This window comes from Trichechus manatus, unplaced genomic scaffold (genome assembly GCF_000243295.1).
Source record: "Trichechus manatus latirostris isolate Lorelei unplaced genomic scaffold, TriManLat1.0 scaffold00109, whole genome shotgun sequence".
In the NCBI taxonomy this organism is placed as follows: Eukaryota; Metazoa; Chordata; class Mammalia; order Sirenia; family Trichechidae; genus Trichechus; species Trichechus manatus.
In genome coordinates, this window is record NW_004444045.1 from 6,471,099 (window position 1) to 6,497,963 (window position 26,865).

Sequence of the window (26,865 nt, forward strand, 5' to 3'; positions counted from 1 at the left end):
GGTGAAAGGATACAACCCTGATGCACACCTTCCCTGACTTTAAACCATGTAGTATCCCCTTTTTCAGTTCGAACAATTGCCTCTTGGTCTATGTACAGGTTCCTCATGAGCACAGTTAAGTGTTCTGGAATTCTCATTCTTTGCTATGTTATCCGTAATTTGTTATGATCCACACAGTTGAATGCCTTTGCATAGTCAATAAAACACGGGTAAATATCTTTCTGGTATTCTCTGCTTTCAGCCACGATCCATCTGATATCAGCAATGATATCCCCCCTCCGTGTCCTCTTCTGAATTTGGCTTGAACTTCTGGGAGTTCCCTGTCAATGTCCTGCTGCAACCACTTTTGAATGATCTTCAGCAAAATTTTACGTGCGTGTGATATTAATGATACTGTTCTATAATTTCTGCATTCTGTTGGATCACCTTTCTTTGGAATGGGCACAAATATGGATCTCTTCCAGTAAGTTGGCCATGTAGCTGTCTTCCAAATTTCTTGACATTGATGAATGAGCACCACCAGCATTGCATCCGTTTGTTGAAACATCTCAATTTGTATTCCACCAATTCCTTGAGCCTTGTTTTTCACCAATGCCTTCAGTGCAGCTTGGACTTTGGTACCGTCTGTTCTTGATCATATGCTACCTCCTAAAATGGTTGAATGTTGACCAATTCTTTTTGGTACAATGACTCTGTGTGTTTCCTTGATCTTCTTTTGACCTTCCTGCGTCATTCAATATTTTCCCTGTAGAAACCTTTAGTATTGCAGTTCGAGGTTTGAATTTGTTTTTTCAGTTCTTTCTGCTTGAGAAATGTCAAGCGTGTTCTTCCCTTTTGGTTTTCTAACTCCAGGTCTTTGCACATTTCCTTATAATACTTTACTTTGTCTTCTCCAGCCACCCTTTGAAATCTTCTGTTCAGTTCTTTTACTTCATCATTTCTTCGTTTTGCTTTAGCTACTCGACGTTCAAGAGCAAGTTTCAGAGTCTCTTCTAACATCCATTTTGGTCTTTTCTTTCTTTCCTGTCGTTTTAATGACCTTCTGCTTTCTTCATGTAGTATGTCCTTGATGTCATTCCACAACTCATCTGGACTTCAGTCATAAGTATTCAATACATCAAGTCTATTCTTGAAATGGTTTCTAAATTCAGGTGGGATATACTCAAGGTTGTATTTTTGCTCTTGGGAACTTGCTCTGATTTTCTTCAGCTTCGACTTGAACTTGCAATATGAGCAGTTGATGATGTGTCCCAAAGTCGTTCCCTGGCCTTGTTCTGACTGATGATATTGAGCGTCTCCATTGTTTCCACAGATGTAGTCGATTTGATTTCTAGGTATTCCATCTGGCATGGTCCACATGAACAGTCATCATTTATGTTGTTGAAAAATGTGTTTGCAATGAATAAGTGGTTGGTCTTGAAATCTCCAGCATCGTTTCTATCACCAAGGCGATCATATTTTCCAGCTACTGATCCTTCTTCTTTGTTTCCAGATTTTGCATTCCTATCCCCAGTAATTATCAATGCATCTTGATTGCATGTTTGATCAATTTCAGACTGCAGAAGTTCATGAAAATCTTCAATTTCCTCATCCTTGGCATTGGTGGTTGGTGCATAAATTTGAATAATAGTTCTATTAACTGGTCTTCCTTGTAGGTGTATGGATATTATCGTATCACTGACAGCGTTGTACTTCAGGATATATCTTGAAATATTCTTTCCGATGATGAATGCAACTCCATTCCTCTTCAATTTGTCATTCCCATTATAGTAGATCATATGATTATCTGATTCAAAATGGCAAATACTAGTCCATTTGAGGCCACTGATGCCTAGGATATCAACCTCTATGTGTTTCATTTCTTTTTTGATGGCTCCTAATTTTCCTAGATTCATACATCGTACATTGCATGTTTCGATTATTAATGGATGTTTGCAGCTGTTTCTCCTCATTTTGAGTCGTGCCACATAAGTGAATGAAGGTACTGAAAGCTTTACTCCATCCACATCATTAAGAGTGACCCTACTTTGAGGAAACAGCTCTTCCCCAGTCTTTTTTGAGTGCCTTCCAACCTGAGGGACTCATCTTCTGGCACTATATCAGACAGTGTTCCGCTGCTATTTGTAAGGTTTTCACTGGCCAGTTTTTTCAGAAGTAGACTGTCAGGTCCTTCTTCCTAGTCTTAGTCTGGAAGCTCCGCTGAAACCTGTCCACCATGGCTGACCCTGCTGGTATTTGAAATACCAGTGGCATAGCTTCCAGCATCACAGCAACACGAAAGCCACTACAGAGTGACAAACTAACAGTCACATGGGGCTATGGAGTGTAGTTATAATGAATGGGTGTTTCTTTGCCAAAACGAGACCCATCGTCTCCTTTCCTGGGGCAAAGAGTTATGAATCATACTTGATTTATTCTTAAACTTTGTGTTCGATAAGTTTATATTTCAGAACCAGCTGCACTGCTCAATTGCTTAATACTAACATGGTTAAACTCTATATAGCAAAAAAATGAAAATGGCATCAGCAAGATGTATGCTAGCACAATGCATTCGTCTGTGGTCATGACGTTTCCTGTCGTTGTTGTTTGCCATCAAGTAGATTCTAACTCATGGAGGGCTCGTATGTGTCAAAGTGGAACTATAGGTTTTTCAGTGGCTGATTTTTCAGAAGTAAATTACCAGGCCTTTCTCCTGAGGCTCCTCTGGGTTGACTCAAACCACCAACCTATCAGTTAGCAGCCAAGTGTATGAACTGTTACATTACCTAGGGACGCCATGAAGTTTTCTACTGCTTACTAATTTCCTCAAATGGTTTTAATATTAAAAATTCATTTCCATTCCATTTATAGTACATACTTACCAGTTGCCATCAACTCAATTCCATGTCATGCTGACCCCATGGGTTGCAGAGTGGAACTGTGCTCCATAGGATTTTCATGGCTATGGCCTTCCAAAAGCAGATCACAGGACTTTCTTCTGAGGTGCCTCTGGGTGGGTTTGAACTGCCAACCCTTCTTTAGTAGCTCAGCACTATAACCATTTGCACCATGCTGGCACTCCTATAGAACATTGTAGGTGCTCCTTTTTATGTATATATTATTCTTAAAAATACCCAGTAGCTGCCTTTCTGCCTAACAAACAATTGATTAATTCAGAGAGTTGCCTTCTTATAAACTACGTAGCAAATATGAGTGTAATTCTGCAAACCCTCAGGAGTAATAAGAATGTAGATTTGGACACATATGGTGTCATTAGCAGCTTAGTAACAACTCTACCTCATGTCCCAATAAACACTCTCCCATTATGAGTCCCAATAAGAAGACCAGTGAGTAACAAGCTTTAACCAGACAGAGTAGGGTGGCTCAGGACTAAAGTTTCCATTGTGCTTAATTAAAAAAGAAAATAAAACAGAGATATCTCAATCATCACGCGTCTCAGTGAAAACATTTTTTTTAATTCTACAAAGCTAAAACTATCATTTTTGTGCCTCGTGATAAGAAGCCTTGCACTTGATTGCCATATCCTAAGTGGAATTGAGTGTACGGAGAGAAAAGGATAAACCATATCAAAAAATCACCATAAAATTTCACCCCTTTGTATCCTCCCACTATAGACTTTTCTGTTTATATGTCTTTTTAATTAAAAAAAAGAAAGACATCTGATTGTTTTTTGATCATAATCCCCCTTCCAAATGAGGATTGGCTTTCATCCACTGGTCTATGATTGATGTGTATTTCATGAATCATTGAAAATTTGTGGTCTTTCTTATCAACCAGCTCTGAGATACTTAAAATGCCTTTTTGTCATCTGAGAGACACCATATTGTTTATTTCCTCATGGATCTGTGCTATCTGTACATAGTCATGACAGAGCAACCTCAGTAATGCCTGGTTTCTCAGCTAACAGAAATCAAGGCAATTATTCTGCCTGTTTCCCTCTTTCTCTCCTTCTATCCACATTTTCCTGCCTCCCTCAACATAGCCAATATGTGCTTTCCCACTATGCTTACATTCTTTTGGGGTAATTGAACAGGGAGTGCTGTTTTATCTTTGGAGATATCATCTCTGGAAGGTTGTTTATCTCAGGCACACCTTGTTAACTTTGTTCATTTTATGAGAGGAGTCGAAATGAAACACCTCCACTGTAAATAGGAAGGACTCTAAAACTAAATTTGGGCAGCTGGAGAGCCGGATACATGTACCTAGATCACATTACTTAGCAAAGGAGGAAAAAGACCAAAACAAGACAAAACATAACAAAATAAAAACCCATAAAAACTAAACAAACAAATAAGAAGAGGTTCCTGTGACCCTGGAAGACAGAAACCCATTAGAAATCTTAAAAACATTTCTTAAGGAAGTGAAACTGTAGAATGCAAATCCACTACAGTAAAACCTGTGAAAGCCAGAACCTGTGTAAGGCAGAAGCTTGTCAGAGGAGGAAAACGCAAATATCTTCCACTAAAATGAACAATAGAAAAGTGGTAAGACTACATCCTTTCTAAGGCAGAAAGCTCGTGAGACATGGAAAAACAAGGCAGTCCCGTTGAGCTCCGGCTCTCACAGGTTTCACTGTAGAAAGAGAAGAGATTTTGTAGATGACACCCCCAAGAAGCACTCTGAACTAGAGAACATTCTAAAACACAGAGAATGAACACCATGTTGGTCTGGCTCACTGATTTGGCACTCAGAGCAGAGGGTGAATACGCTTCCGAAGTCTTCTGTGATTCAGACCTGAAATCAATTACAAGAAAACCTGTGAAAACCAGAGCTTGTGTAAGGTGGAAACCTGTCAGAGAATGAGAATGCGAATATTTCCCACTAAAAGGAGTGGAAAACTTTCAAGACCCAGAAAAACAAGGCAGTCCCTTTCAGACCCAGCTCTCACAGATTTCACTGTATAAGTCAATTCTCTTTTTTGAAAGATAAGAAATGGACATGAATCTGGAGTTGGAGAAATACATGAGCTTAGCCTACTTGAACACTCATTCCATAGATACAGGACAGGTTTAAGAATGAGGACTCAGGGGTCAGATTGCTTGTGTTTGAATTCTGATTGCAATACTATGAGCAGGAACAACTTGAGCAAGTTTTTTAATTATTGTAAAGCCATAGTTTTCTCATCTATAAAATAAAAATTATAATAGCATCTATAATAAAGAATTCTTTTAAAGGAGGAAATGAGCTAATTCATGTAAAGCAGTTGGCTCCCATAGAAAGCACTCTATTAGTATAAATAATAATATTGCGTGTATAAGTATGTGTGTGCATTGTTCTATTGAAGGGATTCCTGTGGTAGAAAAAGTGTGTTTACCATGTTCTGTAAAAGTATTGACAGTGTGATACTTTAGATCTTTTGTTAATACATTTCCTAATATATCTGATTAACATATTGTTCCTGATGAAATAAAACATCCCTGTCATTAACATCTATTAGAGACTCTACGCTCTTTACACAAACCAATTTGAGACATACTGTCAGTTGCAGGAAAACTGTCTTTATAGTAGGACATGAAAATTTCACAAAGATTCTTAAACTTTGTGTCAAACTAAAATTCCAATATTCTTCCACAGAACTGCTGATAAGTAACTGAATGAACAACTCTCAATTTTCCAGCTTTTCTTTGTCAAACAGTTGGGATTTGGTCTTGAGGAGAAGACAAACCAGGTGATCTCTAAGGTTCCAACCAGCTCTAAAATTCTATAGTTCTGACCAATAGTTAAAAATAACTCAAGTGGAACCCTCATCCATTGCTAGAGGGATGTAAAATGGTACAGTCACTGTAGAAAACAGTTTGGTGGTTCCTTAAAAAGCTGAACCTAGAACCCCTGTATGGCTCAGCAACCCCAGTCCTAGGTATCTACCCAGAAGAAGTAAAGGTAAGATTGCAAACAGAAACCAGTGTCCATTTCTGAACTTTTCACAGAATCCAACAGACAAATGGAAAGACAAATTGTGGTATATACACACAATGGAATACTACTAAGTCCTAAAGAGAAATGAAGTCCTGAAGCATGCCACGATACGGATGAGGCTTGAGAAGATCATACTGAGTGAATAAATCAGTCACAAGAGGATAAATATTGTATGATCTCACTTATATGAAATAAGCAAATATATACAAGAGTGAACAAATGGAATGTGGAAATTATCAAAAATATCACTAATATCACATGCAAGTAAAATTTTTCTGAAGATAATTCAAAAATGGTTGCAACAGTACATCAACAGGGAGCTTCCAGAAATTCAAGCCAGATTCTGAAGAAGATGCGGAATGAGAGATATCTTTGCTGATGTCAGATGGATCTTGGCTAAAAGCAGAGAATACTAGAAGGATGTTTACCTATGTTTTATTGACTTTGAAAAAGCATAAGACTGTGTGGATCATAACAAATTATGGATAACATTGCAAAGAATGGGAACTACAAAACATTTCATTGTGCTCACCTGCACATAGACCAAGAGTCAGTGGTTTGAATAGAACAAGGGGATACTGCGTGATTTAAAATCAAGAAAGGTATGCATTAATGAGACTAAATGGGCACACCAGCCCAGGGGCAAGGACGAGAAGGCAGGAGGGGACAGGAAAGCCGGTAATAGGGAACCCAAGATCCAGAACAGGAGAGTTTTGACATGTCGTGGGATGGCAACAAATGTCACAAAACAATATGTGTAGTAATTGTTTAATGAGAAGCTAGTTTGTTCTGTAAACCTTCATCTAAAGCACAATTTAAAAAAATGCAAAAAAGAAAGTATGCATCAGGGTTGTATTCTTTCACCATACTCATTCAAAGTGTGATTGGAGTATCAGAATAAGGGGAGATAACAGAAAATCTTGTTGAAGATTTGTTGGCAGAAAACTTCCCTGATAACGTGAAAGATGAGAAGATAACTATCCAAGATGACCATCGAACCCCACATAAGGTAGATCTCAATAGAAAGACAGGAAGACATATTATAATCAAACTTACCAAAACCAAAGATAAAGAGAGAATTTTAAGAGTAGTTAGTGATACACTAAAGTCATCTACAAAGGAGAGTCATTAAGAATAAGCTTGGTCTACTCAGCAGAAACCATGCAGGCAAGAAGGCAATGGGATGACATATATAAAGCCTTGAAGGAAAAGAATTGCCAGCCAAGAATTACATATCCAGCAAAACTGTCTCTTAAATACGATGGCAAAATTAGGGTTTGATAAACAGAATTTTAGGGAATTTGCGAAAACCAAACCAAAATCACAAGAAATACTAAAGGAAGTCCTCTGGTTAGAAAATAAATAACATCAGATAACAACACAAGACTAGAACACAGGACAGAGCAACCAGATATCAACCCAGATAAGGAAGACACAAAAATAAATCAAAGCTAAAACACTGAAAATAGGGAAACAGAGACGTCAATATGTAAAAGATAATAACATTAAAACAAAAAAAGAGGGACTAAAAAATGTAGTCATAGATCTTTCATATGGAGATGAAGTCAAGCCAATATAAAGAAATAAAAGATTGGTTTAAAGTTAGAAAAATAGGGGTAAATATTAAGGTAACTCAAAGGAAACTAACAATCCTACACATCAAAATAAAAAACAAGAAAAACATAAAGACTCGGAAAATACAAAATCAACAACAATGAAAAAGATGAAAAGAAAATACATAAAGAAAAAGTGACTCAGCATAGAAAATCAAGTGGAACAAAGAAACTGTCAACTACACAAAAAAAGACATAAAATGACAGCACTAAACGCATACCTGTCAATAATTACGCTGAATGTAAATGGACTAAATGCACCAATAAAAAACAGAGAGTGGCAGATTGGATAAAAAAACACGATCCGTCTATATGCTGCCTACAAGAGACACACCTTAGACTTAAAGACACAAACAAACAAAAACTCAAAGGATGGAAAAAAATATATCAAGCAAACAACACTCAAAAAAGAGCAGGAGTGGCAATATGAATCTCTGAAAAAATAGACTTTAAAGTAAAATCCACCACAAAGGATAAGGAAGGGTACTATATAATGATTAAAGGGTCAGTACACCAGGAGGACATAACCATAATAAATATTTACGCACCCAACAAAGGACTCCAAAATACATAAGACAGACTCTAACAGCATTGAAAAGAGAGATAGACAGCCCCACAATGACAGCAGGAGACTTCCACACACCACTTTCCGTGAAGGACAGAACATCCAGAAAGAAGCTCAACAAAGACACGGAAGATCTAAATGCCACAATCAAACAACTTGATCTCATAGACATATACTGAACACTCCACCCAACAGCAGCCAAGTATAATTTCTTTTCCAAGGTACATAGAACATTTTCCAGAATAGACCACATATTAGGCCATAAAGCAAGCCTTAACAGAATCCAATGCATCAAAATATTACAAAGCATCTTTTCTGACCATAAAGCCATAAAAGTGGAAATCAATAACAGAAACAGCAAGGAAAAAAATTCAAATACATGGAAACTGAACAATACCTTGTTCAAAAACTACTGGATTAGAGAGGAAATTAAGGATGGAATAAAGAAACTCACAGAATCAAATGAGAATGAAAACATATCTACCAGAACCTTTGGGAGACAGCAAAAGCAGTGCTCAGAGGTCAGTTTATAGCAGTAAATGCACACATCCAAAAAGAATAAAAGGCCAAAATCAAAACATTAACCCTACAATTCGAACAAATAGAAAGAGAGCAACAAAAGAAGCCCTCAGGCACCAGAAAAAAGCAAATAATAAAAATTAGAACAGAATTAAATGAAATAGAGAATAGAATAACAATTGAAAGAGTTATCAAGACCAAAAGCTGGTTCTTTGAAAAGATCAACAAAACTGATAAACCATTGGCCAGATTGACAAAAGAAAAACAGGACAAGAAGCAAATAACCCGTACAAGAAACGAGATGGGGTATATCACAACAGACACAACTGAAATCAAAAGAATCATAACGGGGTACTATAAAAAAAAAATTGTACTCTAACAAATTTGAAAACCTAGAGGAAATGGACAAATTTCTAGAAACACACTATTTATGTAAACTAACACAAACAGAGGTAGAACAATTAAATAAACCTATAACAAAAGAAGAGATTGAAAAGGTAATTGAAAAACTCCCAACAACAACAAAAAAAGCCCTGGCCCTGAGCGTTTCACTGGAGAATTCTACCAAACTTTCAGAGAAGAGTTACCATCACTACCGCTAAAGGTATTTCATAGTATAGAAAAGGATGCAATACTCCCAAACTCATTCTATGAAGCCAGCATAACCCTGATACCCAAACCAGCTAGAGACACCACAAAAAAAGAAAATTATGGACCAATATCCCTCATGAACATAGACATAAAAATCCTCAACAAAATTCCAGCCAATAGAATTCAACAACAAATCCAAAAAGTAATTCACCATGACCAAGTGGGATTCATACCAGGTATGCACGGATGATTCAACATTAGAAAAGCAATCAGTATAATCCATCACATTAATAAAACAAAGGACAAGAACTGCATGATTTTATCAATTCATGCAGAAAAGGCATTTGATGAAAAACACCCATTCATGATAAAAACTCTCAGCAAAATAAGAACAGAAGGGAAATTTCTCAACATAATTAAGAGCATTTATATAAAGGCAACAGCCAACATCATCCTAAACGGAGAGAGTCTGAAAGCATTCCCCTTAAGAACGGGAACCAAATAAGCATGCCCTGTATCACCACTCTTATTTAACCTTGTACTGGAGGTCTTAGCCAGATTAATTAGGCTAGAAAAAGAAATAAAGAGCATCCAGATTGGTAAGGAAGAAATCAAAGTATCTCTATTTGCAGATGATACGATCTTATACACAGAAAACCCCACAGAATCAACAAGAAAACTACTGGAACTAAGAGAAGATTTCAGCAAAGTATCAGGATACAAGATAAGCATACAAACATCTATTGGATTCCTCTACACCAACAAAGAGAACTTCGAAGAGGAAATCACCAAATCAATACTATTTACAATAGCCCCCAAGAAGATAAAATACTTAGGAACAAATCTAACCAGAGATGTAAAAGATCTATACAATGAAAACTACAAGACACTACTGCAAGAAACCAAAAGACACCTGCATAAGTGGAAAAACATACCTTGCTCATGGATAGGTAGACTCAACATTGTGAAAATGTCGATTCTACCCAAACCGATCTACAGATACAATGCAATCCCGATCCAAATTCCACCGGCATTTTTTAATGAGATGGAAAAACAAATCACCAACTTCATATGGAAAGGGAAGAGGCCCCAAATAAGTAAAGCATTACTCAAGAAGAAGAACAAAGTGGGGGGCCTCACACTACCTGATTTGAGAACCTATTATACTGCCATTATAGTCAAAACAGCCTGGTACTGGTACAACAACAGATACATAGACCAATGGAACAGAATTGAGAATCCAGACATAAATTCATCCACTTATGAGCAGCTGATACTTGACAAAGTTCCTAAGTGTGTTAAATGGGGAAATGACAGTCTCTTTAACAAATAGTGCTGGCATGACTGGATATCCACCTGCAAAAAAATGAAGCAAGACCCATACTTCACACCATGCACAAAAAGTAACTCAAAATGGATCAAAGACCTGAATATAAAATCTGAAACAATAAAGATCATGGAAGAAAAAATTGAGATAATGCTAGGAGCCTTAATACATCATATAAACAAAATACAAACCACAAGTAACAATGCACAAACAGCAGAAGAGAAACTAGATAACTTGAAGCTCCTAAAAATCAAACACTTATGCTCATCAAAAGACTTCACCAAAAGAGTAAAAAAACAACCTACGGACTGGGAAAAAATTTTTGACTACCACTGATCAGCATCTAATCTCTAAAATCTATAAAACACTGCAAACCCTCAACAACAAAAAGACAAATAACTCAATTAAAAAATGGGCAAAGGATATGAACAGGGACTTCTCCAAAGAAGACATTCAGGCAGCTAACAGATACATGGGGAAATGCTCAAGATCATTACCCATTAGAGAAATGCAAAGCAAAATTACAGTGAGATACCATCTCACCCCAACAAGGCTAGCATTAATCCAAAAAACATAAAATAATAAATGTTGGAGAGGTTGTGGAGAGATTGGAACACTTATACACTGTTGTTGGGTATGTGTAAGGTACAACCAGTTTGGAAATTGATTTGGCACTTCCTTAAAAAGCTAGGAATAGAAGTACCATACGATCCAGCAATCCCACTCCTTGGAATATATCCTAGAGAAATAAGAGCCATCACACGAATAGATAGATGCACACCCATGTTCATTGCAGCATTGTTCACAATAGCAAAAAGATGGAAACAACCTAGGTGCCCATCAACAGACGAATGAATAAACAAATTATGGTACATTCACACAATTAAATACTGTGCAACAAAAAAGAACAATGATGAATCCTTGAAACATCGTATAACATGGATGAGTCTGGAAGGCATTATGCTAAGTGAAATCAGTCAGTCGCAGACGGATAAATATCGTGTAAGACCACTGTTATAAGAATTCAAGAAAAGGTTTAAACACAGAAGAAAACATTCTTAGATGGTTACCGGGGTGGGGAGAGAGGGAGAGGGGCATTCACTAACTAGATAGTAGACAAGTTTTATCTTAGGTGAAGGAAAGGACAACACACACTACAGAGGAAGTCAGCACAACTGGACTAAACCAAAAGCTAAGAAATTTCCTGAATACAAACAAAAACTTTGAGGGACAGAAGAGCAGGGGCAGGGGTCTGGGGACCGTGCTTTCAGGGGACATCTAGGTCAATTGGCATAACAAAGTTTATTAAGAAAATATTCTGCCTCCCACTTTGGTGAGTGGTGTCTGGGGTCTTAAAAGCTAGCAAGCAGTCATCCAAGATGCATCAACTGGTCCCAACCCACCTGAAGCAAAGGAGAATGAAGAACACCAAAGACACAAGGAAAATACTAGCCCAAGAGACAAAAGGGCCACATAAACCAGAGACTCCCATCAGCTTGAGACCAGAACTAGATGGTGCCTGGCTACCACCAATGACCGCCCTGACAGCAAACACAACAGAGAGTCCCTGATGGAGCAGGAGAAAAGTTGGGTGCAGAAGTCAAATTCTAGTAAAAAGACCAGACATGATGGTCTGACTGAGATTGGAGCAACCCCAGAAGACATGGCCCCTGGACTCTCTGTTAGACCAGAACCAAAACCATTCCTGAAGCCAACTCCTGAGACAAAGATTAGACTGGACTATAGGACATAAAATGATACTAGTGAAGAGTGTGCTTCTTAGCTCAAGTACATACATAGTCTAAATGGATAGCTCCTGTGCAGAGATGAGATAAGCAGGCAGAAAGGGACAGGAACTGGTTGAATGGACATGGGAAATCTGGGGTGGAAAGGAGGAGTGTGCTGTCACAGTATAGGGAGAGCAACTAGGGTCACATAACTGTGTGTGTATAAATTTTTGTATGAGAAACTAACTTGAACTGTAAACTTTCACTTAAAGCACAATAAAAAAAAAAATCAAATGACTTATTGCACTGGGAAAATCTGCTGCAAAAGGCCTCTTTAAAGTGTTAAAAATCAAAGATGTCACTTTGAGGACTAAGGTGCGCCTGAACCAAGCCATGATATTTTCAACCACCTCATATGCATGTGAAAGCTGGACGATGAATAAGCCTAGAATTACCCTTATATTGTCAACCATTCTGGGATAATGAAATCTGTTGCATGTCTGGTACTTCCTTTATTCTGCATTCCCAGATCCCAAATATTAGAAATCTTGTCATATTCTTTTTTGTCTTTTTTTTTTTAATCTTTTCTTTCCTTTTTTAATGGTGGTAAAATATATATAACAAAAAAATTGCCATTTTACCGTTTTTATGTGTGCAATTAAGTGACAGTAATTCAACTGATCATGATTTGCAACTATCACCAGTAAACATTTCGAAAAGTTTTTCTATTACCCCAAACAGAAACTCAGTACACATTTCCCCTTTTCTGGTATTTGCATTCCTCCCAACCCCTGGTAACAACCAATAAACTTTTGTCTGTATGCATTTGCCTATTCTAGATATTTCATATAAGTAATGTCATATATAGTTGTCTGATTTATTTCACTTAGCGTACGTTTTCAAGATTGATCCATGTCGTAGCATGTATCAGAACTTCATTTCTCTTTATGACTGAATAATATTCTATTTTATGCATGTACCACATTTTATTTATCATTCATCTGTTGGTGGACACTTGGGTTGTTTCCGCTTTTGTCTATTGTGGATAATACTGAAATGAACATTGATATACAACTATCTGTTTGAGTCCCCACTTTAAAGCCTTTTGGGTATATTCCTAGGATTGGAATTGCTGGGTTGTATAGTAGTTCTGGAAACCCTGGTGGCATAGTGGTTAAGAGCTACAGCTACTAAACAAAAAAAGGTTGGCAGTTCTAATCCACCAGGCACTCCTTGGAAATCCTAAGGAGCAATTCTACTCTGTCCTATAGGGTCGCTATGAGTCGGAATCAACTAGAGGGCAACAGGTATAGTAATTCTATGTTTAACTTTCTGAGGAGGCTTCAAACTATTTACCATAGCAGCTGCACTATTTTACATTCCCACCAGCAATGCAGGAGGGTTCTAATGTTTCCACATCCTTGTCAGACACTTATTATATTCTGTTTTTTTAATTATATTTTTTATTATACTTCTGTTTTTTTTTTTTTTTTTTTTTTTCTTTGGAGAACTGTCTGTTCAAATCCTTGTGCATTTCTTAATTGGGTTGTTTTTTTTTTTGCTGTTGAGTTGTAAGAATTATTTATATATCTGGGATATTAAGCCCTTATCAGATACATGGTTCCTAAATATTTTCTCCTATTCTATAGGTTGTCTCTTCACTTTTTTGAAAAAAGTCCTTTGATGAACGATTTTTTTTTTATGAACTCCAATTTATCTATTTTTTGTTGTTGTTGTTGCTTGTGCTTTGTGTGTCATATCTAAGAAACCATTGATAATTCAAGCTTTACACCTATGTTTTCTTCTAAGAATTTTATGGCTTTAGTTCTTACATTTAAAGTCATTAATCCACGCTGAGTTAGTTTTCATATATGGTATGAGGTAGGGGTCCAACTACATCCTTTGCATGTGGAGGTCCAGTTTTCCAGCACCATTTGTTGAAGAGACTATTCTTTCCCCACTGAATGGACTTGGCACACTTGTCAAAAATCAGTTGGCTCGCCCATGAGTAATGTGCTGCTTTAAACAATCAACTCTATGAGACCAAATAGTCAACATTTACCCAAAAGCAAAGATGAGAAGGCAAGTAGGGGAGGGGAAGCTAGATCAATGGAAACAGATCAAACAGAATGGAAATAATGAGAATGCTGACACATTGTGAAAATTGTAATAACCAATGTCATGGAACAATTTGTATAAAAACTGTTAAATGGGAACCTAATTTGCTCTGTAAACTTTCACCTAAAACACAATAAAATATTTTTAAAAAATCAATTGAATATTGATATAGGGGTTTATTTCTGGACTTTCAATTCTATTCCATTGGTCTATATGTCTGTCTTTTTACAAACACCACACTGTTTTGATTACTGTAGCTTTATAGCAAATTTTGAAACTGGTAAATATGAGTTCTCCTACGTCTTCCTTTTCAAGATTGTTTTGGCTACTTGGAGCTGAATGTGAATTTGAGGATCAGCTTTTCCATTTCCGCAAACAGGCTCTTAGAATTTTGAAAGAGATTGTGTTCAGTATGTATATTACTTTGGGTAGTATTGACATCTTAACAATATTAAGTCTTCCAATCCATGATCATGTACTGTCTTTCCATTTATTTAAGTATTCTTTAATTTCTTTCAGAAATGTTTTGTACTTTTCAGTGTACAAGTCTTTCACATCCCATCTTAAATTTATTCCTAGGTATTTTATTCTTTTATTTTTATTTATTTATTTATTTGTTTTTAATTTCTTTTGCTGCTGTCTTTTTTTTTTATGGATAATAATTGTGACTGTCATTAACTATTGACATTAAAAGTCCCATCTAGTCTAGAAGTTTCCAAAATTCAGTCTTTCCAGTCATATAAAACAAACTATCCCCCTATTTTTATCAGTTCTGTGAATTCCAAGTTCTATACTGGACTGTATCTAATCGAGATTCAACAGTATAGGGTAAGAAACACTAGTCTAGACCTTAGAAAGATTTAATGTCTGAGATCATAGAGTGGTCTGGCTATAAAAGAAATAGCAAGAACCCAATCAAAGAAGTGATTTAAAACTAAGTAATCTACTGGTCTAAAGAATTTAGTGGCCTCTGGGGATGCTGAGCAAAGTGAATTAATAGAGATAGAGAAAACCTCTTTGTTTTGATTCTACCATTCCTCCTGAAATTATAAATCAAATACGTGTGTCTCTTCAAGATCAGTGAGAAAGCAGAAACATAAAATGAAGATGATATTTACATCATCAATAGACATTATCATTAACTCCATTAACCCTGACCTTCCCCTTTCTCCACAGTAAGTGTCAGTATTATAATCAAAGAACTGGCCTTGTGTACATGTATTTGGTGCAGGACAATGTAAGTGCTCACTAGAATGTTAAATTGACGTGATCATTTAGAGAGATACCATGAGGTATTTAAAAGTGCTCTAAGCTAGGAGTCAGGAGTCCTGGGTTCTAGTTCCAATGTTTTACTAACTAGTGTGTGACCTTGGGCAAATGTCTGACTGTCCTGTGCCTTGTGTTCATATCTACAAAATGAGGAGGCTGGACAAGATAATGTCTAAGTTTATCTTAGCGTTAAAACATAAAATCATTATAATGTTATATCTTAAATAAATAGCTTTCATACGCATACACATTATACTTTCAATTCATTTGGTTTTTAACCACTTTGTAGGAAAAATTTACTCTAATCCAATCATACCTAAGATTAACCATTTGAGTGAGGAGCGAAATTTTTAGATACGAAACAAAGATGGTTACCCCATGCCCTACCCCACCAAAATACATACCAGCCTTGCCTTACCTATGGACTGAATCATAACAACAGGCCTCTTTATCATTCCACTCTAATCACTTCATTAAGAAGCCATAATGTCCTAGGAATTCATATAAAACTTACGAAATTTATGTACAAGGCTTAGCAGTACTCATTCATTCAGCACTCATTTATTCAACAAATATTTACTGAGTATCCACTGTATTCCATTTACTATTCTAGGGACTAGGAATGCAGGTGAACAAGACAGACATAGACTATGCACAAGTACCTTAGTCTATATTGCTTTGTAAATGTATGGCTAGCATGAAGACTGATGAAGCTTTAAATAATTTAGAAGAGTCCTAAATTCACATTTTATCTTTAAGCATTTTTTTTCTTAAGACAGAACTGTAATTTGTATATAGCAGTTGTTAAAATATTGAAGTATTTCCTTAGCAATTGGTAAAGAGTCATAACAATATTATTTCAAATCTGACCCCACCATCCATTACCTACCCAGCCCTCCTTGTGTTTCAGCAACTAAAGGGCCAACCCTTGACAGCTGTGAGCCACCATGACCCTACAATATACTTACACTACTTATACTGATAGGATGGCATCTATGTCACTCCAGACTGTAAATAATTGGAATATCACCCCTGACTTAAAGGATGTGATCGTCATGATATTAACCAAAGATTGGATTCCTTAAGCTTGAATTATAGATTCTGAACATTTTTGTTCGATTTTGAATATCTATTTCTATAGCAGGATAGGATGGAGGGAATCAAAGCAAAATAATTTATAAAATAGAAAGAGGATTTTAATACGCATCTTCTCTTGGCGTAGAGTTGGAAACTGCATTTTACTGCTTGGAGGCCAATTTCTGATAAGAAAGTCTTTGTAGACACATGCTTAAAAGTGTTTGCAGTGGTTCAAGAGCATTTTTTTAATTCTCTATATGCATCACAAAAACACACTAACACATACAGAACCAGCCAAAATGGGTGGAACATCATGACACAGTTGGTATGAAATCTAGAAATCGAAATGATTTAGCTCAAAGGTAAAATATGTAAATGTCACTTATGAACATGGTCATTATGGGCATTATTTAGCTGAGTTTTGGAAATGCAAAAGACCTTCTTATAAAGAGACCCCACGTTTGAAAGAAAAGCAAAGGGGAAGGGTGAGACTGCATCTCCTAAATGCACACTAATCATGTTCTTTAGCTAAGGGGCAATTCTGGAAGGTCATTGTCATCAGAAGTGACACCCATAAGCTATCTGTTGTGGAACCCTTCTGACTTCACCTGATTAACATGATAGAATCCTGAACAACACTTAGGTAGAAGATGTCAACAGAGCTGTTTTTTCATTTACTAATGTGCATCTCAGGCATTAAATTTTATTCATGTGGGTGTTTTTGCCATTCACTGCCCTTGAATTTCATTAATTACCCAGATGTCTTTGGGGAGACCAGTGGTTTCTCTGACAGACATCACCAATTGGAAAACCTGGGGAAGGATCTCTAACAACTTCAAATTGTCAGCACATGTCCTCCGTGGACTTGCTCAGATTGCGTTTTAAAAGGAGATAATAGATCTTGTGATGTCCGCACAGGCTGGGAAGCCGGCAAGGAGGAAGCAAGAATTGAACTAACCTACTAACGTGTGGGATGATCAATGTGGCCTCTGAAGAGTAATTTCTGAAGAGGATCTTAAAAAATGAATGAAAAAGAAAAATACAATGAGGAAATTAAAGAATATAAACAGCGGAAACTGGAGATGGCCTATGTTTTATCCTCTTTCAATTTTTCTAAGTTTTGATCATTGGAAGAGTTTTAGGGTGCATGCAAGAGCTAGTGGTTATGCTTCTGCATGTTCTACTGCCCAAACGAACTTTTAACACCCAGAGAAGAGATTCCCCACTTGTCGTCGTCAGTGTCTGCCTGACATATTCAAGTGCAGTGATGTTGCCAATGCAAAGCAGGCCTTGTGTTTATCTAATTATTCTCCAGAGCTAATACAAGGCCGATCTGCCAGTTGCTGGAATTTCCTGCAGTCCTGGATAGCATTCGGAGGGTGTAACACCAACTCTTAATTATTTGTAGTAATGGGGAAGAGGAAAAGTCTGCATAAATCAAGCACATCAATAATCAATAACTTCAATTTCTTTTCTATCGATCAGCAAATAATCAAGCAAATAACTTTTGATTTCATCCCCCCTCCCCGTTTTGCTTGCTCTGACTCTCTGTAAGCAGTGACAATTATTCATCAACAATCATTTAAATAAAATTTACATGTTAAAACCAAACCAAACCCATTGCTGTCCAATCAATTCTGACTCATAGTGACCCTATAAGACAGAGCAGAACTGCCCCATAGGTTTTCCAAGGAGCGGCTGGTGGATTCGAACTGCCCACCTTTTGGTTAGCAGCCATAGCTCTTTCTTAAGCATCGCATAACTAATGATGATTACAAAAGTATAAAATAAATCAAATTAACACTATTAGAGTAACTCTTGGGAAAAAATAAAAGATCCACATCGTGTTAGTGACTGTTAAGTAAGATAAATTGTGTAGAGAAGGAAGAGATCCCTACGAACAGAATAATGACCAAAGATTTGATGAAGGAATTAGAAAGCGATTTGTGCCTTGAAAGCAGAAATTGTTATATAGGTGTCTTAGAGGAGAAAGGACATCTCAAGAAGAAGCAACAACATGGACAAAAGGTCTGAGACGAGACTAGACAGTTGATAGGTTTATCTAACTAGATCATTGAGTTTGTGTTGAGGTGTATAAGGATTAAGTCAGATTTGGTGTGGTGGAACCACTTAACAGAAGACTGTAAAGTTTGACAGCAGTTGGACATGGCTTGGAGGCAATGTGGAATCATAGCAGATTCTTTCATGTTGATGCTAGAGAGTTATTCTGGCACATAAAGAGATAGAGAAGGGACAGAAAAGAAGATTGACTATCCCACAGACTTCAGAATCAACCTTAAATAATTTAAGGTTGCAAAGAATGCGAAGGGCAAATTAAAAGAAAACAGTTAACAACTACCTATTTTGAGAGGGAAAAGGTTTCAAAGCATATGATCTGTGAAGAAGGAAATAACAAAAGTGGTCTTTGGAGATGAACATTTGAGAAATGACTGGTTTGGTGAAATAAAAGAATGGTAAACATTAACTATAATGGAATGTTTGAATTGCTGCCTAAGAAGAGAGTTGTTGTCTGGGCTTACTCTTTTGGTGGGTATTTGTTGTGTTGTTGTTAGGTGCCATCGAGTGGGTTCTGAATCATAGTGACCCTGTGTACAACAGAGCAAAACACTGCCCAGTCCTGTGCCATCCTCACAATCGTTGTTATGCTTGAGCCCACTGTTGTAGCCACCGTGTCAATCCATCTCGTTGAGGGTCTTCCTCTTGACCCTGTACTTTACCAAGCGTGATGTCCTTCTCCAGGGACTGATTTCTCCTGATATTTAGTATACATTTAATAGCTCTCTGCCTGAATCTCAAAAATTATATAGACTCTGGTACCAAACATATCTGTTCATTATTCAGAACTGATGGGAACAGATTTCAAATAATTGAAATCAAAAACTTTTGTCGGGCCACCCCCTCCTCCTACTCCCTACTCCATTCTGCGGTTTGGTGATTGAGCCCATCTGTCCACACATGCTGTGCTCTCTCTCCTCAGTCCTGGTCTCCTTGATCCCCAGGATGCAGGCTGCATGTAGCTGGCCACATTTCTTCCCTAGTAGGATAAGGCTGGATGTGGGTGGGTGGGGGGGTAGGGGAATGGGTACGGGTGCAGCTATAAACAGCTGCTGAGAACAACGGATACCATGGAAATGCTTTGGGAGTGTTGTATATAACAAAGAAAGCCAGAAATTAAAGGAAGGTGGAAAAGAAATAAATCACCAAAAAGTACAAAAGGTATATTGTTCTATGTCTTCTCTATCCCCCCCATCTTCTATCCATATATGCATATGGATATATATACACCCTCATACAGAGAAACAAACACTAAGTGATAATAGCGCTACAGTATGAAGTGACAAAAGCATATCGCAGAGCAATGTATAAAAGACAATTCCATGTTTTTGTAGGTAAAAACCATCAATTACTGGCAATTTCACATGTATATGTGTAAGCATAACCCATTGCCATTGAGTCAATTCTGACTCATAGCAACCCTATAGGACAGGGTGGAACTACCCTATAGGATTTCCAAGGCTGTAATCTCTATGAAAGAGCCCTGGTGGCATTGTGGTTAAGCGCTCGTCTGCTAACCAAGAGGTTGGCAGTTTGACTCTACCAGCTGCTCTTTGGAAACCCTATGGGGCAATTCTACTCTGTTTGATAGGGTCACTATGAGTTAGAATGGACTCGACAGCAATGGGTTAATTAGTTAATCTTCATGGAAGGAACCCTTGTGGTGCAATGATTAAAGCACTTAGCTGCCACGCAAAGGTTGATGGTTTGAACCCACCAGCTGCTCCATTGGAGAGAGATGTGGCAGTCTGCCTCTGTAAAGATTACAGTCTTGGAAACCTTATAGGGTCACTGTGAGTTGGAATAGACTTGGTGGCAATGGGTTTTTTTTAATCTTTATGGAAGTGAACTGCCACATCTTTCTCCTGAAAAGAAGCCAAGTGCTTAACCACTGCGTCACCAGGGCTCCTTTTCAGCATGTGTACGTGTTTATAATTATATAAACCAAACCCAAAACCAAACCCACTGCCGTTGAGTCAATTCTGACTCATAGACGCTATAGGACAGAGTAGAACTACCCCATAGGGTTTCCAAGGCTATAAATCTTTCCAGAAGCAGACTGCCACATGTTTCTCCCGAGGAACTGCTGGGTGGGTTTGAATTGCCAACCTTTCAGGTATCAGCCGAGTGCTTGACAGTTGCACCACCAGGGCTGAAAAAATATGCAACGCTGCACAAATTTGCATGTCATCCTTGCCCAGGGGCCTTGCTAATCTTCTCTGTATCATTCCAATTTTAGTATATGTGCTGCCAAAGCCAGCACAGGTTATAATTTACTTACAAACTGTGATTACTTAGCTTCAATTTCTATTTACCCAGAAGATACCTCTCAGCGTACAAGTTAAACTCTGGGGTCGGTGTGATTTTCCCAAACTACAGCTTAGCTGACACTAGCTCAAACTTGCAATATTTCTCTATTGGCTGGGTATAACAGGGACCCTTCTGGGCCCATCTGCATAGCATAGCTACCCCAAGGCCTCTCAGGGAGACTAATCTTGACCAGACGGAACCAGTGATGTTGCCAGAAAGTGGTGGTGCCCTCAGTAATCAAAAACAAAAACAAAACAACAAAACTACAAACCCCAATTAATCAAGAACTCTTGGCAAGGGGCCCAGGCATGGGTATCTTTTCAAAATCTCCCCAGGGGATTCTAATGTGCAGCCAACATGGAGAATCACAACCCGAATGGATTAATTTACTGAAGGGTCATTTGAATATGGCCTTTGAAAAGAGGTAAAATTAAAGTGGAGAGGATTTTGTTGATGAAGGCCAAATGGATGCACGGCCCCAACCCTTATGAGAAAATGACTATGCAAAGAACATAAAAAGGGGAGGGGACTCATACAAAAAATAATGAGGCCACTGAGTAGCCCTCCCTCCCACTCATGCTGGAACAATCTTAGACCAGAAAATTCAAGCAAGAAAAATGTCTATGGTAGCAGCTTACTGTAAAGACACTGGCATGTCACAAAATACAACAGAACCTAATTTTAATGCTGATGTCAGGGGACTAAAGGTCCTTTGGGCACCAGAGGCCCGGTGCCTTTTCCGTAAGAGGACACACAGTGACACAAGACATGATGGACCCACGGCCGCGCACCAGTCCTTGTTATAATCTGGCAAATAATTTCAAACAGATCTCTGGGAAATGTCTTTGACCCTTATTCCACAGATTTACAGTGGGTTAAAGCTGGAGGGCCCACAGGGGACTTTCTGTCCCTCCTTTTCTTTTTACATATCAGGAAACAAATCTTGACTTGCTCTTGGTCTCATATGACAGAACCAGGACTAGTTAAGAATCTAACAAGTTTCTTAAGCTTCATTCAATTATCCCTGAAAAATTGCTAGAGTTTGTGATTTGGAAGTGTGACTTGTTGACAATCATTAGCACAAGTAGTCTTTTTTTTTTAACTCCAAAGGAGGCATAATGACAATCACGATCATAACTGTTGAAATTATTATTTATTAGCTACCATTTAGTGACACCAAACACGTGCTAGCCCTGTGTTGGCAGTTTTACATTTACTATGCTTACTCCTCAATACTCACCTTCAAGGTCATTATTATTCCCATGTTACTGTTGAGAACAAGCGGTCACATGGATAGTAGGGGGACAATTCTAGATTTAAATCTAGGTCTATCCCTGAGACCCAAAACCAAAACAAACAAACTCGTTGCCATCAAGTTGATTCTGACTCATAGTGACCCTGTTGGCAGAGTAGAACTGCTCCATAGGGTTTCCAAGGAGCAGCTGGTGGATTCGAATTGCCGACCTTTTAGTTAGCAGCTGAGTTCTTAACCACTGCGCCACCAGGGCTCTGAGAATCTCCACTGATTCCACAGTGCCACCCAGCCAATAGCAGTGACACCAGAGCTAGGTCAAAGGAGGAGGTATCCCACTCCCTGGCCCTGGTACCCTCATGGCCTGAGATGTCTATCTCTCTGTCTCGGGACTTTAGCCCTGGGCTTCTCAGCCCCATTAGCTGTTTCTCCCTTCAGAGCTATACTCAGTAGAACTCCACCACCCCAACTTTTTTATAGCCCAGCTGTATTAGATTTATTTTGTTGGTGAGGAGTTATAGATCTCACCTGTTTTTAATGGAGTTTCATTTTGCTACCTGGCATAATCTTCATGCCTGTGGTTTAGAAATAAGAAAATACTGTTAAGCTCAGCCGGAGCTCTAAACAGATGTTCTGCATGTCTACTTGTGTAGTTCTAGCCATGCATCACTTTCAGATGTCTTAGCCCTGGCCTGCCAGCATCGCTGTGCCCATGCCAAATGCTTTCAGATACTGTGCAATAAGCAAAAACTGAAGTTAGGTTAAAACAACCAAAGTCATTTTATTCTAATTCTTGGGGGCATTAGCATCTGGACCTTCAGGAGGTACCACCTGTTCTCGGGAAAACAGCGATGTTGAATCTATACAGTAAGGAGAATGCAAATGTACTCTGTTTTAAGAAACCTGACTGTGTAAAAATCTGGATATGATTATATCAATTTGAACAAGTTATTACATTTTATGAAGATTTTTCATTTTAAAGAAAGTTTTACCAAAAGTCACCCTTTACCAGCCAACTTCACCTTACATTAAAAAAATAAAAAGATCGGCCATTTGCAAGAATATGATTTACACACAACTTTTAAAAGCTACTTCCACAACAAATCAAGTTGTAAAATACTCAAGAACTATATTTAAAGCTCATTGCATTTGTGTATTGCAAGAGCTTTCTGTTATAATCAGTAGTAAATATAGGAGTGGGTTAGGGCAAGGAATATTGCATGGAGGATTTTCAATACAGTTTTGTCAGCTTGGCTGCAAGGGGAGCTGGTACAGTCAGTCAGATAATACTTCTGAAGTTCTCAAATGTGCACTGTGCTAGATTTGATTCAGTTACAAACATAATCCATCACGACAGAGTCTAGCCCCTCTTGGCTCGCCTTCAGGCAAACGGAGGAAGGTGATGGCATCAGGTGACCTTTCAAGGTCCCCTACCATTGTGTGATTCTGTGAATGATTAGCAACAGCTTCAGTCCTTGCAAACCTGTTGCCATTCAGTCAATTGCGACTCACGGTGACTCCACGTATGTCAGAGTACAATTATACTCCATAGGGTTTTCAATGGCTGATTTTTCAGTAGATCACCAGGGCTTTCTTCTGAGGTGCCTCTGGGTGGACTCGAACCTCCAACCTTTTGGTTAGTAGTGAGCTTGCTCACTATTTGTACCACCTGGGGACTCCTCAGTCCTTTTAGCCTGATAGTACCCCTTCTATACCTTCAGAAGGTACTACTACTAAGAGGATAAAATACCATGCAAAGTATCTGAAATCTTGACAGGGTGTCAAAAGTGTGGTCTTCCCAGGTTTCTGCATTGTGCTGGAGTTGTGTTGGCCTGGGAGGGAGCCATGGAAAGGAGGATGAGAACTGGAAGGACTGTGGTGTAAAATCCAAAGAAAGCAATAGGTGCCAAGTCTCAAAACGATTTTCAGAGTTACGTTGTTTGGTGATGGGAGATAAGGGGACAGAGTGGGTGGGGAGTGGTAGGGAGAATTGGTACAAATCTCTCCTGAGCTCTGGCTCCCGTGGCCCCTGCTTAAGTATAAAGCCAAATAAATGTCTTTTCTCTTTATCCACCTCACCTGACCTGTGCTCTGCAAAAAACTGTGATTACAAGATGATACCTTTTCCACTGAGAGAGAGGATACAGATTTTAACAAGTAATGGAGATGTGAAATTAGAAAGAGTTATTTCGGAAAAACAAAGCTCTAAGCATGCTCACAACACCAGCCCCAAACTCACCAAAAATGATAAGCAGTCAGAATTTGGGACTTTTTATCCAGGCAAATGGTTACTGCAAACCACTGCAGGATCCCTTTAAATATACGTCCACTGGTTCATTTTTCTATCATCATATATAATGAAATGGCATCCCTCATCTGAGCAGACTTCTGGCTGTATATAAAAGAGGGACAGGCTGCAAGCTCACTGCTCTCCTCATGCTGATAAAGAATCTAGTAAATGCAACCAAGAGAAACTCGAGCAAACCTGAGGGAAAATTAAAAAAAAAAAAAAAAAAAAAAACCCGAAGGAATCAACCTAGAAAAATATTTGAAAAGAGAAAAATAAAACATTTAGAATGCAAAGAAAAATACGGATACCATAAGCCATATCATCTGTAAAAATGGAGAAATTGTTTCATTTATAAACCTAGACATAGAGTGATAAAGGAAATATATCTGCTCCATGTAAATTTATTAAATGCATCTTTCTTTCTCTCTCTCTTTCTTTTAGATAAAAAACCTCTTCATGAAATAAAACCCCAAAGTAAGTTGTTTTTCCTCTTGTGGATATAATTTATTCTCATATTTGCTGCCTTGTTGTTGTATTTGTTTAGGAGCTGAACAGAACTGAAGTTTGTATGAACGATCTGGGGTTTTCACGGCTCCTTCTCAGTGAGTTTGGAGTTGCATGGGAGAAGGTTTAAATGGAAAAGAAATATGAACACCCTCCCCCTCCCTCAGAGTAAAAGTAAATCTCTCCTCTTGATTCTGCCTGTAAGTCCATTTCTCTGCAAATGTCACCTAGGATTCTTATTTCTGAGATTTACAGCATTAAAATTAATAAATATTTGTCAGTACATGCTTTCACGAGAGCAGCCTTTGGCAAAAACCTGACGACAAGGAGGAGGAGGGGGCCTGAGAATACGAAGTGGGATTCTTACCTCACACTGAATCCATGGCAACTGGGTAGAATAGGAACTCGTATTCCACAGTGAAATAATTATAAACGGAGATTTTGGGTGTTGAGGCTGGCTTGAGCTCACTATACACAGGTTGGCATCCTGGAGAAGCTTTCAATTATCTCCACTTTATACATCTAGTAGATTTGGAAAACAGGGCACTGCCAGAATGCTTGACAGCTTGGCATGTGACTGTATGTTGGCTGCATGTTAGAATCACCTGGAGCCTTTTTTAATTCCCAGGCTGTAGCTCAGACCACCTAAATCAGAATTTGGAGTGGAGGGGAGGGTTCGAACATAGGCGGATCTCTGGAGTGGTACAAGTTGTGAACACACACAGCTGTTAACCAAAAGTTGTAGGTTCAAGTCCACCTACAGGTACCTTGGAAGAAAGGTCTGATGAGCTACTTCCAAAAAATCAACGATTGAAAACCCCATGGAGCACCGCTCTACTCTGACATGCATGGGATTGCCATGAGTTCAAATTGACTCAACAGCAACTGTTTACTGGTTTGGAACACAAAACTCTCTCATTTTTAAAGCTCCTCAGGTGATTCCAATATGCAGCCCAGGTTGAGAACCATGTATGAGAAAAATGTTTCTTAAAAGGGTTGTTTATAGACCACAGGTATCCGAATTTTGGGATGGGGGGTATATGATTAAATAAGCCTCATCTCAGAACAAAAGAGTTAGAATCCCTGGGAAAGGTGGAGCTTCTGGGCACCTACATTCCAATATATTCCCAGGGGATCCTCATGCCCTCAGAAATATGGAAAGCTTACCAGGGAAAGCTGAAGACCTAATGGCATCAGCAATACAGCTCTTAGCAGTAGGAGGGTCAGACAGCTGCCTGACTGGTTTGGTTTGTCAAGCTTGTGGAAGATATCCCTGCCCAGGATCTCCTATTCTAGTATAAAAGGAAAGTCTTTTCATCTTTTAAATCTTAGGGTAATCAAACTCAAATCTCTCGGGAGAGTTAACAGCTTTTATTAGCTAACTCCTTTGCAAGAACTAAGGCCACCCTGTGAGGACAGACAGCAAAACGAGTACCTCCAGAGAGGTGCCAGGAGACACGAAAGAAATGTCCCGTAAAGCCAGTTCTGTCCATACTTCATGATGCCGCTTCAGGCAGGTGGTCGACAGAAGGATGCCATTTCTTGCAGAGACTGAGGAATTAGTAAAACAAACTTTCTTCTTCTCCATGCTGTCTGCTGAGCACAGAGGGATCGTTAGTACTTAGCTAGCCGTCCTCTGACATCATGCATGTTTGATTTTGAACTCCTAGGAAGATTAGGGGTGGCGGAATTTGAGTGCTGTCGTATGTGT

The 26,865-nt window shown here is 38.4% G+C and overlaps 1 protein-coding gene and 1 non-coding gene across 2 annotated transcripts in view; one reads left to right on the forward strand and one right to left on the reverse strand.

The window, feature by feature from the left end:
• UNC5D (unc-5 netrin receptor D) overlaps window positions 1-26,865 on the forward strand; it is a 678,804-nt gene that overhangs the window by 562,439 nt on the left and 89,500 nt on the right. Inside the window, exon 9 of the mRNA XM_012557565.1 lies at window positions 25,092-25,124. Within this exon, the coding sequence (XP_012413019.1) occupies window positions 25,092-25,124 (33 nt within the window). The remainder of the gene's footprint in view (window positions 1-25,091; window positions 25,125-26,865) is intronic.
• LOC111821839 (U6 spliceosomal RNA) lies at window positions 20,955-21,061 on the reverse strand. Its single transcript, XR_002825175.1, has one exon. It is a non-coding gene; the product is annotated as a U6 spliceosomal RNA (small nuclear RNA).